Below are 19,194 nucleotides of genomic sequence, written 5' to 3' on the forward strand. Positions count from 1 at the left end.
ACTAAAGAGCCTCTTGATGAAAGTTAAAGAGAAAAGTGAAAAAGTTGGCTTAAAACTCAACATTCAGAAAATGAAGATCATGGCATCTGGTCCCATCACTTCATGGCAAATAGATGGGGAAACAGTGGAAACAGTGACAGACTTTATTTTGGGGGCTCCAAAATCACTGCAGTTGGTGACTGCAGCCATGAAATTAAAAGACACTTGCTCCTTGGAAGAAATGTTATGACCAACCTAGGGCATATTAAAAAACAGAGACATTCCTTTGCTAACAAAAGTCCATCTAGTCAAAGCTATGGTTTTTCCAGTGGTCATGTATGGATGTGAGAGAAAGCTGAGCACTGAAGTATTGATGCTTTTGAACTGTGGTGTTGGAGAAGACTCTTGAGAGTCCATTGGACTGCAAGGAAATCTAACCAGTCCATCCTAAAGGATATCAGTCCTGGGTGTTCATTGGAAGGACTGATGCTGAAGCTGAAACTCCAATACTTTGGCCACCTGATACGAAAAACTGACTCATTAGAAAAGACCCTGATTCTGGGAAAGATTGACAGCAGGAGGAGAAGGGGATGACAGAGGATGAGACGGTTGGATGGCATCTCTAACTCAATGGACTTGAGTTTGGGTAGACTCTGAGAGTTGGTGATGGACAGGGAGGCCTCGCGTGCTACAGTCCATGGGGTTGCAAAGAGTCAGACATGTCTGAGCGACTGAACTGAACTGTATAGTCCATGGGGTCGCAAAGAGTTAGACACGACTGAGTGACTTCCACTGTATCCTACCTATTCAATCATGTACCTCCTGATGGTTGTTTTTAATTTGAAGTGCTTCAAAAGCACTAGCATGTATTTTTCTATTGTTGTTGTTTATCAGTCGCTAAGTCATATTCGACTGTTTGCGACTACATGGACTGCAGCATGCCAGGCTTCCCTGTCCTCCATTATTTCCTGGATTTGCTCACATCCATGTCCGGTAAGTCAGCTCTTCACATCAGGTGGCCAAAGCATTGGAGCTTCAGTATATTTCTACAGGAGAACCCCAATGTTGAGAAGTGTTGGTCAAAGAGTTATTTTCCAAGAGTTGTATCAGTGTATGCTCCCAGTAGATCCGTATGTACATTTTACTACTACACCCTCCTAGTACTGGATGTTGTAAATCATTTTAATTTTTGCTAATCCAAGAACAGAAAATTAGTTTTGGGGTTGTGTGGCAGCACAATATTCACATCAATATATTTCAGTTAATTTAAAAAATTTATTAGCACCAGAATATCTAGTACAGTGACTGGTTTTGTTAGATTAAAATATGTCCTGTAGTGAATATTTTCTTTAAAAAGTTCTTAAGTCTGGATCTACTCAGGCTCCCTGAAATAGTCAGTGGGTACATACTGCAGATCTTCTTTGTTCATGAAATGCTATAGCATTACTTGAATAGTGTTTGTATTCAAATTCACCTAATTCACTCTGGGGAGAAAAAGGGAATAACAGTTTAAATATGCAAATAACTTGATATTCCATTCAGTAAACGCTAGCCCTAGGTAATTATACATTAAGCCTTACTAGTCTTATGAAAAAAATGTCAGTGACTTTAACGGACTCTCCACTGCTGATGAGAAATTAATCTCATTGGACTGATGGCAGGGTTGCTGGTGATAACTGTCAACATTTTGGTGGAAGAAATTGAAGTACTCATTAAGCATCCTAAAGAAGGAGTGGTTAACAAAAACTCAAGGGACAAACATTAAAACAAAACAAAACCTGACTATATAGTCTTATTTTAAAAATCGTATATGTATTCTCTCTCTCCCTCTGATTGGCTTTTTGTCTTCCTCAAACAGAGTGTGGAAAGAGGTCCTGACGGTGCGGAGGCAAGTCTCAAGAGACCTAGAGAAATTCCGTACTAAGGACCTGGAGGGTTTGTTTTTTCACTTCTGGTTGCAGCTGGTGCGTACGCGAGGCGAGGAGTAAACATCCGGGCTCGCTTGGTTAGTTCTTTACTTGAAACGAAAGGAGAAATTAGGCACATTTCCCGGTGACTCAGACGATAAAGAGTCTACCTACAATGCGGGAGACCCGGGTTCAATCCCTGGGTCGAGAAGATACCCTGGAGAAGGAAACGGCAACCCACTCCAGTATTCTTGTCTGGAGAATCCCGTGGATGGAAGAGCCAGTCCATAGGGTCGCAAAGAGTCGGACATGACTGAGTCACTTCACTTCCTTGAAGGGAAGAAAATTCAGCACGTCTCAATCCATTTCAGAAACGAGAGAACACTCACGAGCCACCGGGCAGAAATACCAATCCCGCTCCGTCACTTCTCTTCAGACCTAAGCAGGGAGATACAAAAGAAACTGAAGCGAGGAGAACAGACGAGGAAAGCCAACGCGAGGTATTAGAACAGGGACGTGCCTCTTCCTTCCGCGACTTCCGCGTCACCGCGGGCCCCGCCCTTCATGGGGCGGGGCTGAGCGTTCCTTCCGGGTTGCGGGCGGAAGTGGGAGAATTTGAATCGTGTGGGCCGTTTGGTGTAGCAGCTCGAGGATGGCGTGTGGCGCAGCGCGGGAAGGGAAAAGTGACACGGCCTCTCTGGAACTTCTGCCCAGCGCGCCTCGGTGAGTGGATGTGGAACAGCAAGATATGGAATATTCCAAGGAGAGAAGCAGGACCGTCGGATGGGTCAGGGGGTCGGGGAGACCGGACAGTACAGCGGGGGCCTCGGAGAGCCTTTGAGGTGTCTTGTAGTGGGGCCGGACGTGAGGACTTTGGAAGTTGGCGCAGGGGGAGCCTCTCCCGGGTTAGCGCTCCAAACAGATGGCGTACACACCCCAGCTCTAGAATATTGGGGATTCGGAGGCCCGACCGCCCCCGAAACTTTAAACTGTCGACTTTCTGGTAATTGCAATTCAGTATTTGCGCCAAATAGGCTCGAGTACTGCAGCTTCAGCAGTAGTTATTGCTAAAGTATTACCATACCCAAAAGAATCTTCCTTTATTAAAGGTGGAAGGTTGGGAGCAGGTTTAGAATGAAGAAATGTTCTACGTTCCTTCTAAAAGGAGAAGTCTTTCTTACAGTGGACCGCAGGAAATTGGCAGTCTTTGAAATACCTGGTGGGGATTTAAATTGAAATCTGAGTATCCTTTGTATGCAAAACCCGGATATTTTTCGTGTACCGCAAAAATCCGAGACTCTTGCTTATTTAAATTGGCTGTATGGTAACAGCGGTGAGTCACAAGGGTGTTAGTTTGCTAACAATAGGGATAAGGTTTAGTTCCACAGACCTGCCTTTTCATCCCCGTCATTCATTGGCCGATTGGGTTGTTGTGGAGTCATTTCGAAAGTACTAAATTTTCTGACGTCAGGTTTTGTTTTGGGTTTTTATTTTACTTATTTTTAATGACCGACTGCCTCAAAAATCAATTCTATCTAACCTCCCAACAAAGTCATGCCTTCTGGAATAGTTTAAATGTGTACCCTACTTGTAATCTATAAGTAAGCATTTAAATGTGTAGAAATTTTATATCTTGGCTTGTTGAGAACTGTCAGACTAATTTTGTGTTGCTTTATAGGATCAGATATTTTATGCTTCTTCTAAGATTTTAACATCAAAGTATCATACCATATAAACGTATAAGTTTCTTTTAAAAAGTAGGACTTTTTCAGAATAAATATCCCTTTGTCCAGTGCTGGCTACTCCTACTCCTCCGTCCCTGCTAATGAACTTTTGTTTCATTATTAGCCAGGAAAAATAAATGTAAATATTCAGTAGTTATGGTCATTAAAATTTAAACATTAATGTAAGACTGCAGCAAGACATTAGCTGTACTTTGTTAAGGTTTGCTTAATTCAGATCTTATGATTCTACTTATTATAAGCCACCAGCAAATAGTAATTTCCCCTGTAGAATTCGTCTCTACATTTTCTGTTCCTTTTCCTTACCTGGACTCTTTGGTTTTTTTTGCTGTGTCTACCTGAATCAGTGAATTTCAATTTTTATTGTGTACACATTACCTTGAAGGATTTGTGAAGTGCTGATTCCTGTATTTCAAATCTCAGAAATTATAATCCCATAAATCTGGAGGATAGTGTTCTGTAAATTTAATTTGAAGGTTAGTAATTTTGATGAATATTTTAAAAACACTGACTTGGTCTCTCTTAGAGAAGCATTGTAATATGTTGGTTAAGGTCATGAAAGTGGACAGATTGCTTGCATTTGAATTCTGTTCTTGTGACTTGGTAGCTGTCTGACCCTAAGGCTGTTAGTTCCTTAACCTTTCAGTGCTTAAATTCCCTCAATTATAGTGGAGAAAATAGCAATATCTATCTGGTAGGACTATTGTGAGAATCAAATGAATTAAACACAGTAAAATCTTAGAATAGTGTGTGGTACATAGTGAATGATACATGCATCTGCTATGATATCGAGTTACTCTAAGCATTATACGTACATTATGTCATTAATCTTCAAAATAGCATTGTAATATTTACTATTATTTTCAGATAAGAAAACTGAGCCTATGAGGGTTTTAGCAGTTTGTTCTCACACAACTAGTAAAATGTTCAAACTAGGACAAAAACTAGATTTTGTTAGAAATTTTATACTTCTTATTGATTGATTTATTGTAATGCTTCCTGCCTCTGTCCTCAATCTCTCCTTCCAAATGTTGCTCTTTAAAAAATTTCTGATGGCCTCTCATCATCTACCACATATATTTCAAATTTCTTTGCCTTTTTTTTTTTTTTTTCAAAAACCTTCTCAGTCTGGTTCCAACCTCTTTTTAAGAATTATCCTCATAATTTTCTGCCATTCTTTTCCATCCTATGATGTTCTGTGGTATTACCACGATACTCCAGATCTCTTCTATCATATTTGTGCAGTTAGTCATTGACCTTTTATATTTCTCCTTAAAATTTGACCTAGTAGGTTTCAGGTACCTCTCTAGACTTAGCCAGTGAAGTGATTCTTCCTCAGTGCAGTTTGTATGTGTGCTAGTGTGCTCAATTGTGTCTAACTCTTTGTGATCCCATGGAGCCCACCAGGCTCCTCTGTCCTTGGGATTTTCCAGGCAAGAATACTGGAGTAGGTTACCATTTCTTATTCCAGGCATCTTCCCAGCCCCGGGATCAAACTCAAGACTCTTGCATCTCCTGCACTGGCAGTCAGATTCTTTATCAGTGGGAAGCCCTCAGTGCATGGTTTAGTTGTAAACAAAATAGCTCTTGTCTTCTTTTGTCTTTGCAGTTCTAGGTTCAGAACAGTATCTTTATAGTCTGAAACTGTGTGTTCAGGGGGTGCTTGTTATTTTAAAAATTTTAACACATTATGTCTTATTAAGCTGAAAAAGTTAAAAATTGAAAGATGACAATATAATTCTGTGTAGCTGTGGTAGAGATTTTAGTGATATCATATAGTTTGTAAATTATACAACTATGGAAAAACAAGTATTGAAGTTGTAGAATTAGAAGACATTTTATGTGGGAAAAAATTTAAGATTTTTAAAAATTTCTTTAAGAGCAGTATTTGCTAATATTCACAGAACTCTGAATGCTTTATACATATTTCTCATTTAACCTTTAGAGCCATTTTATTATTATCCCTGTATTAAGGTGAAAAAACTGAGGCAACAAAAGATTTAGTAACTTTAAAAAAAATTTTATTTTGTTTTTTTTTGCATTTAATTTCCTTCCATGCAGGATTTTTTTTTATTATAAGATATATTTTAAGTGTAATTTAAAAATTAACTTTATAACAGAGAATTAGCCTCATTTGTACACAGATGATCACTTCTACATTAATTCAGTTCTAAGTTAAGAGAATATTGGGAATTAAAAACAGAAAAGTTTGCCTTTCCTTTTTGATTTAAACAGGTAAGATTGTTACCTGACTTCATTGCTCACAGCCTTTTCTTTAGAAACCTGTCAGTGTTATAGGCACATCATTCTGATGACCAGAGAGTAAAGGTTTGGACTTAGGAGCATATGATCCCACATACCTTCTCCAGCCAAAGTAGTTATTTGAATCAGAGCTCAATGTCTGATGCAGCTAGACCATTCACATCATTTCTTGAATTTTGGAATTGGTATATCCAGAGACTGTTGAGAACCAAGGTGGAAAGGTCGTTACATTCTAAGATGACAATAAAATGATGAAGAAACATGAACAATGGACATTGAGAGCCAGAATATAGAGAGGGAGGGAAGGAAAACCTATTCCCGGAGGACTAGCTGTGAAGTAAGTCAATATAAACTTATAACTTAATTGCTTTTCCTTTTAAAGACTGGATTTTTGTAAGAGCAATTTTGTTGTTGTTTAGTTGCTAAAGCATATCTGACTCTTTTGCATGGACTGTAGCCTGCCAGGTTGCCCTGTCCATGAGATTTCCCAGGCAAGAAATCTCTTGCCTCCTGCAGCCGATCTTCCTGACCCAAGGGTCGAACCCGTGTCTCTTGTATTGGCAGGCAGATTCTTTACCACTCAGCCACCTAGGAAAGCCAAAGAGCAGTTTTAGTTCACAGCAAAATTGAGGGGAAAATGATAGAGATTTCCCATGTACCGCCTTCCCCACACATGCATAGTCTCTTCCATTATAAACATTCCCCTTTAGTGTGGTACATTTGTTACAATTGATGAGCTTACATTGACACAAGGTAAAGTCTGTAGTTCACTCCATGTGATGATATGTTTGTATACAAAGGGAAACTTCAACTACCTTCAATTACAACTTTTTACAATAATGCCAGTGTCCACGTTAATTGGTATTTTGTTTGTCAAGTGAAAGTGAAAGTCAGTCATGTCTGTGCCACCCCATGGACTATACAGTCCATAGAATTCTCTAGCCAAAATACTGGAGTGGGTAGCCTTTCCCTTCTCCAGGGGATCTTCCCAGCCCAGGGATCGAACCCAGGTCTCCTGCATTGCAGGTGGATTCTTTACTAGCTGAGCCACAAAAGAATATTAAAATTACTGAGGGAAGCACTGGTGGGTGTCTCTCTTAGTATGTAAGCTTATGTTAACTCTTAAGAGAGTTAAACCCAAACTAAATGCTAAGTCTTGCCTGGGTTTTGTATTTTTTATGCCTCTCTTTTTCTGTAGTGCTTCCAGTAGCCTAACATCAAACAACTTTTTTTGGTCTCAGATTTTCTAATTTATCTATTTTTCTGGAATGCTGCTATTGAAATTTCTCTTACAAATGAATGGTATTTGTAGTAGTAGTAGGCTTTGTAGTTTTGAAATATTTGGGGCTTATTCACTGTGGAATTGGTTTAGAACTGGTGTGGAGTTTTTCATTGAAGAATATCTCACGATCAGTTTTATTGATCCATTTTTCCTATAACTTCCTTTGCAATGATTCTAAAGTAAAATACTTTTATTCATACGCTTTACCATCTGAGCCACCAGGGAAATCCTTTATTCATTTAGTAAATATTTACTGATTATTATGCTGGGCACGGTTGGATGTTTTTGTTTTTCAAGTCTCCCATAATCTTAGTCATCATAAGGATACTTCAGGATTATATAGTGCTTTACAGTTTATATAGCTTAACAGATTCTTTAGGATGTTATGACCCTGCAAGGTAATAAATTTCCCATAAGGAAATTGAGTCCTGCTCTAAATCACACATAATTCCACAGTTCTCACTAGGGCAAGAACCCGGTTATGAATTTTTTTTCCTTCCATGGTGCCTCAGTGATAAAGAATCCGCCTGCCAGTGCAGTAGGTGTGGGCTCCATCCCTGTGTTGGGAAGATCCCTGGAGGAGGAAATGGAAACCCACTCCAGTATTCTTGCCTGGGAAATCCCATGGACAGAGGAGTCTGGAGGGCTACAGTCAATGGGGTCACACAGAGGTCAATACAACTTAGTGACTACACAACACCCGCAGATGATGTTATACATCCTGTGCCTGCTTACTCAGTCGTATCTGCCTCTTCACAACCCCATGGACTGTAGCCCGCCAGGCTCCTCTGTCCATGGAATTTCTCAGGCAAGAATACTGGAGTGGGCTGCCATTTCCTACTCTGGGGATCTTCCCAACCTGTGGATCAAACTCATGTCTCTTGTGTCTCCTACATTGGCAAGTGGATTCTTTATCAACTATTTCACCTTTGTTGTTGTTCAGTTGCTAAGTCATGTCCAATTCTTTGAGACCCTATGGACTGCAGCACTCCAGGCTTCCCTGTCCTTCATTATGTCCCAGCATTTGCTCACGTTCATGTCCAGTGAGGTGGTAATCCTATCTAATCATCTCAACCTCTGCCGCCTCCTTCTCCCCTTGCCCTCAGTTTTTCCCAACATCAGGGTCTTTTCCGATGAGTCAGCTCTGCATCACGTGGCCAAAGTATTGGAACTTCAGATTTAGCATCAGTCCTTCCAGTGAGTATTCAGGGTTGATGTCCTTTAGGATTGACTAGTTTGATCTCCTTGCAGTCCAAGGGACTATCAAGAGTCTTCTCCAGGACCGCAGTTCAAAAGCATCAATTCTTCAGCACTCAGTCTTCTTTATAGTCCAACTCTCAGGTCTGTACATGACTACTGAAAATGCCATAGCTTTGATTCTATGGGCCTTTGTCAGCAAAGTGATGTCTTTGCTTTTTAATACACTGTCTAGGTTTGTCATAGCTTTCCTTCCAAGGATCCAAGGGTCTTTTAATTTCATGACTGCAGTCACCATCTGCAGTGATTTTCGGGCCCAAGAAAAGAAAATCTGACACTGCTTCCACTTATTCCCCTTCTGTTTGCCATGATGTGATGGGACCAGAAGTCATGTTCTTCATTTTTGAATGTTGACTTTTAAGCCACCTTTTTACTCTCCTTTTTCACCTTCATCAAGAGGCTCTTTAGTTCCTCTTCACTTTCTGCCATTAGACTGGTATCATCTGTGTATTTGAGGTTGTTGATATTTCTCCCAGCAATTAGCATTAAGTAATATTCCGTTGTCTAGGTGTACCATAGTTTATCTGTTCATCTACTGAAGGACATTTTAACTGTTTCCAAGCTGTAAGCATCTCTGTGAAAGTTTTGTTGTGAACATAAATTTTTATCTCTTTTGGTTAAATACCAAGATGCGTGACTGCATAACTGAGGTAAATCCTGCTTGGCTGTGGTATATAATTCTTTTTATACATTGTTTGATTTGATTAGCTAATATTTTATTGTGGCATCTGTATTCATGAGTTTGTGTTTTTTTCTTTTGTGATGTCATTGTCGTTTTGGGGGGTTTTTTTTGGTATTAGGTACATGCTGGCTTAATGGAGTAAATTGGAAGTAGTCCCACTCCTTCTGTCTTCTAAAGATATTGTAGAGAATTGGTATAATTTCTCCTTAAATGCTTGATAGAATTTTACAGTGACCCATCTGGGCCTGGTGCTTTCTGTTTTGAACGGTTACTAATTATTGATTCAGTTTCTTTAATACAGTTATATTCAGATTGTTTATTTTTTATTGTGTTTCAGCAAAAGTTGTGTTTTTCAAAGAATTGGTTTGTTTTATGGGGCTTCCCTGATAGCTCAGTTGATAAAGAATTTGCCTGCAATGCAGGAGACCCCTGTTTGACTCCTGGGTTGGGATGATCCTCCGGAGAAGGGATAGGCTACCCACTCCAGTATTCTTGGGCTTCCCTTGTGGCTCAGCTGGTAAAAGAATCCACATGCAGTGCAGGAGACCTAGGTTCAATCCCTGGGTTGGGAAGATCTCCTGGAGAAGGGAAAGACTACCCACTCTAGTTTTCTGGCCTGGAGAATTCCATGGAGTCCATGGGGTCACAAAAAGTCAGATACAACTGAGCAACTTTCACTTTCATCCAGCTTATCAAATTATCAAATTTATGGCCATAGAGTTGTTCATGTATGTGTTAGTCTCTCAGTTGTGTCCAACTCTTTGTGACCCCATGGACTGTAGTCTGCCAGGCTCCTCTGTCCATGGAATTCTCCAGGCAAGAATACTGGACTATTGGAATGGGTTGCCATTCCCTTCACCAGGGAATCTTCTGGACCCAGGGATCGAATCTGCATCTCCTGCATTGGCAGGTGGGTTCTTTACCACTAGTGCCACCTGGGAAGCCCAGAGTTGTTCATAGTATTGCTATATATATATATATTTTTTTTTTTTTCCCAATGCCACATGGTTCTTGAAAGTTTAGTTCCCTGGCCAGAGATCAAACGCATGCTCCACTTGCTCCCTGCAGTGGAAGAGCAGATTCTTAACCACAGAACTTCAGGGAAATCCCTCCATCCATTTGCTTTTAATCTATGTTTAAAGTGGGTATTGAGATAACATATACTTAGGTCTTGGAGAAGGCAATGGCACCCCACTCCAGTACTCTGGCCTGGAAAATCCCATGAATGGGGGAGCCTGGTAGGCTGCAGTCCATGGGGTCGAGAAGAGTCGGACACGACTGAGCAACTTCACTTTCACTTTTCACTTTCATGCATTGGAGAAGGAAATGGCAACCCACTCCAGTGTTCTTGCCTGGAGAATCCCAGGGACGGGGGAGCCTGGTGCGCTGCCATCTAAGGGGACACACAGAGTCGGACACGACTGAAGCGACTTAGCAGCAGCAGCAGCATACTTAGGTCTTATTTTTTAATCTACGGTGACAAATCTGTCTTCTAGTTGGTGCATTTAGACCATTGGCATTCAAAATGATTATTAATATGGATGAATTAATAAATATTAATTCATATAAATATTTGTTAATTCTACCATATTTGTTACTGTTTTGTATTTGTTGCCCTTGTTCTTTGTTCGTATATTTAGCTCCACTCTGTGGTTTTAATTGAGCATATAGAAGTTTTCATTTTACGTATTCCTGGAAACTTCTTTTCTTTATATAGATGTAAATTTCTGACCTTTATCATTTTCCTTCTCTTTCAAGAGCTTCTCATAGCATACCTTGAAAGGCAGGGTCTACTGGCAACATATTCCACCAATTTTTGTTTAAGAAAGTCTCTATTTCTCTTTCATTTCTAAAGATAATTTCACAGGATACAGAATTCTAGGTTTTTTTTCCCTCCCCTCCCTGCCCCCCAATACTTGAAATATTTCTCCTTTAAATATTACTCCTCTCTCTTTTTACTTGCGTAGTTTCTGAGGAGAAATTGGATGTAATCCCTACTCTTGTTTATCTATTAGGTAAGATTATTTTCCCCTGTAACTTTTTTCAGGAGTTTTATTCTTTATCTTTAATTTTCTGTAGTTTGAAATAATATGTGTAGGTGTAGTTTTTTTGGCAGTTACCCTGCTTGGAGTTCTGCAACTTCCTGTATCTTTTGTCTGGTGTCTGCATTACTGTTATTGTTTCAAATGTTACTTCTGTTACTTTCTATCTTCTGGTAGTCCAAGAACTTTTGTTACACTTTCTGTGGTTATCTCACAGTCCTTGGATATTCTCTTTTTATTTTTGTTTTGTTTTCTGTTGGTTTTTGTCCTCTTTGCTTTTTAGTTTTTAAAGTTTCTGTTCAGATATTTTTAAGCTTTTAGAGGTCTTTCCTCAGCCTTGCCCCATCTGCAATAAGTCGCCTATGTATAAAGTTTAAAGTTGTGAATTTTCAAAGATTGTAATGTGTGTTTGCATGTCCAGTCACATATTATGTGTGTGGCATACGTCGTCACATGTGTGCATCCCCTACAAATGGTTGTGCCTTTGTATAGTTTTGTTGTTGTTGTTCAATTGCTAGGTCGTATCCAACTCTTGAACTCCATGGACTGCAGGTTCCTCTGTTCTACCCTATCTCCTGGAGTTTGCTCTGATTCATGTCCATTGAGTCAGTGATGCTATCTAACCACTCATCCTCTGCCACCGTCTTCTGCTTTCGCCTTCAGTCTTCCCCAGCATCAGGGTCTTTTCCAGTGAGTCGGCTCTTCCCATCAGGTAGGTGGCCAGAGTATTGGAGCTTCAGCTTCAGCATTAGTACTTCCAATGAAAATTCAGGACTGATTTCCTTTAGGATTGACTGATGTGATCTCCTTGCAGTCCAGGGGAGTCTCAATCATCTTCTCCTGCACCACAGTTGTAACACATCAATTATTCAGCACTCAGCCTTCTTTATGGTCTAACTCTCACATCCATACATGACCAGTGGAAAAACCATAGCTTTGATTATATGGACCTTTGTTGAAAAGGTATAGTGTTTTACTGTACAGTAATGTACTCAACATTCAGAAAACTGAGATCATGACATCTGGTCCCATCACTTCATGGCAATAGATGGGGGAATGGTGGAAACAGTGAGAGATTTTATTTTAGGGGGCTGCAAAATCACTGCAGATGGTGACTGCAGCCATGAAATTAAAAGACGCTTGCTCCTTGGAAGAAAAGTTATGACCAACCTAGATGGCGTATTAAAAGGCAGAGACATTACTTTGTCGACAAAGATCTGTCTAGTCAAAGCTATGGTTTTTCCAGTAGTCACGTAAGCAGAGACATTACTTTGCTGACAAAGATCTGTCTAGTCAAAGCTATGGTTTTTCCAGTAGTCAGGTATGGGTGTGAGAGTTGGACTATAAAGAAAGCTGAGTGCTGAAGAATTGATGCTTTTGAACTGTGGTGTTGGAGAAGTCTCTTGAGAGACTCTTGGACTGCAAGGAGATCCAACCAGTCCATCCTAAAGGAAATCAGTCCTGAATATTCACTGGAAGGACTGATGCTGCAGCTGAAACTCCAATACTTTGGTCACCTGATGTGAAGAACTGACTCATTAGAAAAGACCCTGATGCTAGGAAAGATTGAAGGCAGGAGGAGAAGGGGACGACAGAGGATGAGATAGTTTGATGGCGTCACCAACTGGATGGACCTGAGTTTGCGTAAACTCTGGGAGTTGGTGATGGACAGGGAGACCTGGCGTGCTGCAGTCCATGGGGTTGCAAAGAATTGGACGTGACTGAGCAACTGAACTGAACTGAACTGAATGTATAGAATACAGTATTTTTATTTCAAGCCCAGGATGTCTGGAGTATTAAAGCAGTGGTGATGTAGCTGGTAGTACTAAGTACTGCTAAGCTGGTACTATAGCACAAAGCAGTAATGATGGAAACAAAAGTGAAAATAATTGAAAGAGTGGAGCAAGGTGAAAAGATGGCAGATATTGCACATTCTTATAACATGAATTATTTAACCAGGCATGATTCTAAGAAACAAAAACAGGGTCATGGAACAGGTGAAGTCTGCTATGCCAATGACGTTGACAATAATATCAAAGAAGCATGGAAAAGTGATGGAGAAACTTCTCTGTGTGGCTGCAGGATCAGTGTCAGTGTCAAGTCCCTTTCAGCTGAATGCCTTTATGAAGGCAGGAAGCTCAATGCCTTTATGAAGACTTGAAGAAGAAACTGAGTGAAGAATCAGACGGCATCTTTTAATGCCGCCTTGGCTGGATTCATGGGTTCGAGGCTAGAGCCAGCCTTCATAGAGTAAAAGTAAGTGGCGAGGTGGTGAGTGCAGATACACTAGTTGCCCATTAATTTCCTGAAATACTTTAATAAATTATTGATGAAGGTGCGTGTTTACCTGAGTAGGTATCTTGTGGATGAGACCAGACTGTACTGGAAGAGGATGCCAAACCGAAAGTATATCAGTAAGGAAGAAGAGTGATGCCAGGCAATAAAGCAGCAAAAAAATAGGCTAACTCTGTTGTTTGGTGTCAGTGCTTCTGGCGATATGAAGCTGAAAATTCTCTTTTCATTCAGCTAATCATTCAGAGAACCTAAGAGCCCTTAAAAACATAGCCAAGGGCTCTCTTCCTGTTATGTGGAATAGTAACCCCAAAGCCTAGGTTACACAGGCCATTTTCCAGGACTGACTCTTCCACCACTTAATCCTGGAGATAGAGAAATATTGCTTGGAGAAGGACATAGCCCATTCAACATTCTTTTGCTACTCAACAGTGCTCCAGGCCACCCTTCATTCATGATTGACTTCATCCTACCGTCAAAGGAGTGCATCTGCCACCAAATATTTTGTCACTCATCCAGCCTGTGGGCCAGGGAGTTATAGCAACTTTCAAGAAATATTTACATCACACTTCTTGTCAGGCAGTAAAGGTGGGTGATGAATCAGGAACAACCTTGTGACAGTTTTGAAAAGACTGTAACATCTACAAGGCCATAAAAAACATTGACTTTGCTTGGCATGAAATTACAGCCGTCACCATGAATGGGGTTTGGAGGAACCTTTGCCTGTAGTTTGTTCATGATTTTCATGTATTTGAGAAGGTGAATAAGGAGTCCAAAGAAGTCTTCTGCAGCATATTCACCCTTAGCAAGATGTTAGAGCTAAATCTGTAAGAGGATGATTGCACTGAACTGCAGCTTAGTAATGAAGGCATGATGAAATAAATAGAGGCCTAGAGAAAGGACCGAGAGAGACCAGAGGAAGAAGTAACTGAAGAATTCATAACACAGGAAATGGCAAGAGAATTTTCTTGATTTGAGGAAGCACTGTTAGTTTTTGAGGCATAGATCCCAAGTGTAGAACAGTACATGAAGGTTGTAGCCACCATTCAGAATGTAGCCCAGTGCTGAAACCATGTCATCTATGATGAGAAAAGAAGAGCTACTACCCAGACATCACTGAATAATTTTTTCAAGAGGGTAGATAGAATTGAATCCACCAAGGAACCAGAACCTGTGCCATCAACGTCAGGCATGAGTGAAATTGCAGCTTGCCCTACGTCTCCTACTGCTGGTGATCCTTCAGCTCTACCACCTACCACTTCCTCTTCCTCCTCTAGTCAGTAACTCATCTTGCCAGCTCACTTGATGCCATCTCCTGTGTGCCAGTTGTTGTACTGTACTGTAAGATTCAAAATTTTTATTTTTCATGTTTATTTTTTATGTGTTATTTGTGTGAAATATTTTAAACCTTCTGCAGTACAGTACTATATTACTGATTGTGTTAGTTGGTTACCTGGGCTAACTTTATTGGACTTAGGAACACACTCTCAGAATGGAACTTGTTCATATGTGGGGACTTATTGAACTAGTTAGTTATTCTACCAAAGACATTCTTCATTTCCATTAGCGTTTTTGATCTCTAGCATTTCTTTCTGGTTCTTTTTTAGGATTTCTGTTTCTCTGTTTACATTGCCTATCTGATCTTGTATATTGCCTACTGTATCCGTTAGAGTCCTTAGCATATCACTCATAGTTTTTTCAAATTCTTTGTTCTAACAGGAGTGGATAAAGATGATATGGTACATAAGTACACTAGAATATTACCCAGCCATTAAAAAGAATGAAATAATGCCATTTGCAGCAACATGGATGGATCTAGAGATTGTCATACTGAGTGAAGTAAGTCAGAGAAGGAGAAGTAATATATGACATCCCTTATATTGGAATCTAAAAAGAAATAATAAAAATGACCTTACAAAACAGAAAGAGACTCATAGACTAGAAAACTAACTTTTGGTTCTGGGGTGGAACTTTTGGTTCGGGGGTGGGGTGGAAGAGGGTGGGCAATGGGAAGGGATAGTTGGGGAGTTTGGGATGGACATGTACACACTGCTATATTTAAAATGGATAACCAATAAGGACTTAGTGTATAACACATGGAACTCTGCTCAATGTTATGTGGCAGCCCTAATGGGAGGGGAGTTTGGGGGAGAATGGATATGTGTATATGTATGGCTCAGTCCCTTTGCTGTTCACCTAAAACTATCACAACATTGTTAATTGGCTATACCCCAATACAAAATGAAGAGTTTTAAAAAATCTTGTTTTGATAAATCTATCAACATGCCTGCCTTGTCTGGTTCCGATGTTTGCTCTGCCTTTTCAAAATGTGCATTTAGCTCTTAGATATGTCTTGTAATTTTTTTCTTGATAGCCAGATATGAGGTACTGAATAAAAGGAATTACTGTAAATAAGCCAGTAGTAACAAGGTGGTAAGATGTAGAAGGGAAGTGTTTTCTAGTTCTGTGATTAAGTCTCATTCTTTTTAAGGCTATGCCTCTGGACTGTGAAGTTTACAATATCTTAGTTTTCTTCTCCCCTTTTCCCTGGGACAGGATGGCTAGAGTATGGTGGAGTTTGGTATTAATATTTTTCTTTTCCTGGGTCATTTAGGCTCTGATAATACACTAGCAGGTTAGGCTCTGGCTAATTAGTTTCTCCTGAGGGAAGGCCTTATTAAGAAGAACAGACTGCTTTGGTGTATTTTAAAATGGGCTTCTCCGGTGGCTCAGCATTAAAAGAATCCTGCATTGCAAGTGCCCCAGGATACATGGGTCCGATCCCTGGGTCAAGAAGATCCTCTGGAGGAGGGCATGGCAACCCACTCCATGGGGAATCCCATGGACAGTGGAACCTGGTGGGCCACCGTCCATGGGGTTGCAAAGAGTTGGACACGACTGAAGCAACTTAGCATGCACTAGTTTCCCCTGAGGGAAGAAAGAACAGAGTGCTTTAATATATTTAAAAATGGTAGTTTACCTTCGCCTTGCCAGTCATAAGGGAATTTTTCTCTGATATTTACTGTGGACTTCTGGTTGCATTCCTGGTGATAATGGTGAGGGGCCCTCTGATTGGTGATTTAAAAATGGTAGTTTAGTTTTTAGTCATCTCAAAGTCTGATATTTACTGTGGACTTCTGGTTGCATTAGTCAGTTATGGTGAGGTTTTCCTGTTTTTAATACTGGATCCCACAGCAGTTTCAGCCGGTAACTCTTTGCTCAGGTAAGCTGTGATTCCCTGTGTTCACCTCTTTCCAGTCTCAGAGGGCAGTGGTCTGTCGTTACCTCTCTTACAGAGACAAGAAATATTGATTTGTCTTTTTTCAAGTCTTGTTAGATGGAGTGGTGGTCGTTACCTCTCTTACAGAGACAAGAAATATTGATTTGTCTTTTCAACTCTTGTTAGGATGGAGAGGTGGCTTAAAAGCATCTTACGTAGTGCTTTTCCTTTAATTTAAATAAATATCTTTATTTTTTTTAAATGGTGGTTAACTTTTAAACATCCGTCTGATAGTATAATTGTATAAAATAAAATTCACCCATTTTAAGAATATAGTTCAATGAGTTTTAGTACATGTATTTCATTATATTAATATTCCAAAATTTGTTTTATCAGTTGTCTGTTGATGGAGATTTAGGTTGTTTATAGTTTTTGGCTATTACAGATAAGGCACCTGTGAACATATACCTTCATTTCTCTTTGTTGCCTATCTACCTATCATATGGTAGGTGTCCATTTAACTTTTTTTATCAAAGTGAAATTCACATTCATAAAAATAACCATTTTGTTGATTAAAGCTCTAAATGTAAGATCTGAAACTATAAAACTCCTAGGGAAAAACATAGGCAAAACACTCTCTGACATAAATCACAGCAGGATCCTCTATGACCCACCCCCAGAGTAATGGAAATAAAAGCAAAAATGAGAAATAGGACCTAGTTAAACTTAAAAGCTTTTGCACAACAAAGGAAACTATAAGCAAGGTGAAAAGACAGCCTTCAGAATGGGAGAAAATAATAGCAAATGAAGCAACTGACAAAGAATTAATCTCAAAAGCAGCTCCTGCAGCTCAGTTTGAGAAAAATAAATGACCCAATCGAAAAATGAGCCAAAGAACCAAACAGACATTTCTCCAGAGAAGACGTACAGATGGCTAACAAACACATGAAAAGATGCTCAACATCACTCATTATCAGAAATGCAAATCAAAACCACAATGAGGTACCATCTCACACCGGTCAGAATGGCTGCTATCAAAAAAGTCTACAAATGATAAATTCTGGAGAGGGTGTGGAGGAAAGGGAACCCTCTTACACTGTTGGTGGGAGTGCAAACTAGTAACGCCACTATGGAGAACAGTGTGGAGATTCCTTAGAAAACTGGAAATAGAACTGCCACATGACCCAGGATTCCCACTGCTGGGCATACACACCGAGGAAACCAGAATTGAAAGAGACACTGGTACCCCAGTGTTCTTCAGAGCACTGTTTACAATAGCTAGGTCATTGAAGCAACCTAGATGTCTGTTGGCAGATGAATGGATAAGAAAGCTGTGGTACATATACACAATGAAATATTACTCATCTATTAAAAAGAATGCATTTGAATCAGGTCTAATGAGGTGAATGAAACTGGAGCCTATTATACAGAGTGAAGTAAGTCAAAGAAAAACACCAGTACAGTATATTAACACATATATATGGAATTTAGAAAGATGGTAATGATGACCCTATATGTGAGACAGCAAAAGAGACACAGATGTAAAGAACAGACTTTTGGACTCTGGAGAGAAGGTGAGGCTGGGGTGATTTGAGAGAATAGCATTGAAACATGTATATTATCATATGTGAAACAGATTGCCAGCCCAGGCTCCATGAATGAGACAGGGTGCTCAGGGCTGGTGCACTGGGATGACCCTGAGGGATAGGATGGGGAGGGAGATGGGAGGGGTATTTAGGATGGGGAGCACATGTACACCCATGGCTGATTCATGTGAATGTATGGCAGAAACCACTACAATATTGTAAAGTAATTAGCCTCCAATTAAATAAATTTTTTTTAAAAAGTAACAATTTTGAAGTGTATAGCTCAGTGCCATGTATTCACACATGCACAGTGTTGTGCAACCATTACCTCTATCTAGTTCTAAAACATTGTCATCACTCCAAAAGGAAAAGTCATACCATTAGACAGTCACTTCACATTTCCTATTTTGCCATCCCTGGAAACCCCAAATCTGCTCTGTCTCTATAGATTTACCTGTTCTAGAGACTTCATATAAGTGAGATTATACAGTCAATCTTAAAGGAAATCAACCCTGAATACTCATTGGAAGGACTTAATGCTGAAGCTGAAGCTCCATCCAATACATTGGCCACCTGATGCAAAGAGCCAACTCATTGGAAAAGATTGGGAAAGATTGAAGGCAGGAGGAGAAAGGGGGCGACAGAGAATGAGATGGTTGGATGGCATCATCGACTCAATGAATATGAATTTGAGCAAACTCTGGGAGATAGTGAAGGACAGGGAAGCCTAGCGTGCTGCAGTCCATGGGGTCATAGAGTTGGACACTACTTAATGACCAGACAACAACAGTACATAAATGACTTTTCATTTCTAGTTTCTTAGTATATTTTTAGGATTCATGTATGTTGTCACATAAACCAGTACTGTATTTTCTAAAATAGCTGAATAAAATTCTGTTGTATGGATATACCACATTTTGTATACCTGTTATTGATTGACAGA

The 19,194-nt window shown here is 39.9% G+C and overlaps 1 protein-coding gene across 3 annotated transcripts in view; it reads left to right on the top strand.

Annotated features, from left to right (window-relative positions):
• The first annotated feature begins 2,461 nt into the window (after nt 1–2,461).
• Nucleotides 2,462–19,194, top strand: part of G2E3 (G2/M-phase specific E3 ubiquitin protein ligase) — a 71,927-nt gene continuing 55,194 nt past the window's right edge. Inside the window, exon 1 of one of the 3 annotated variants that reach the window (XM_070358664.1) lies at nt 2,462–2,609. In XM_070358664.1, coding sequence (XP_070214765.1) covers nt 2,539–2,609 — 71 coding nt within the window. In that variant the 5' untranslated portion in view covers nt 2,462–2,538. The remainder of the gene's footprint in view (nt 2,610–19,194) is intronic. The other 2 variants (XM_070358665.1, XM_070358666.1) reach the window with 2 other exon arrangements.

The sequence above is a fragment of the Bos mutus genome, chromosome 21, assembly GCF_027580195.1.
Source record: "Bos mutus isolate GX-2022 chromosome 21, NWIPB_WYAK_1.1, whole genome shotgun sequence".
In the NCBI taxonomy this organism is placed as follows: Eukaryota; Metazoa; Chordata; class Mammalia; order Artiodactyla; family Bovidae; genus Bos; species Bos mutus.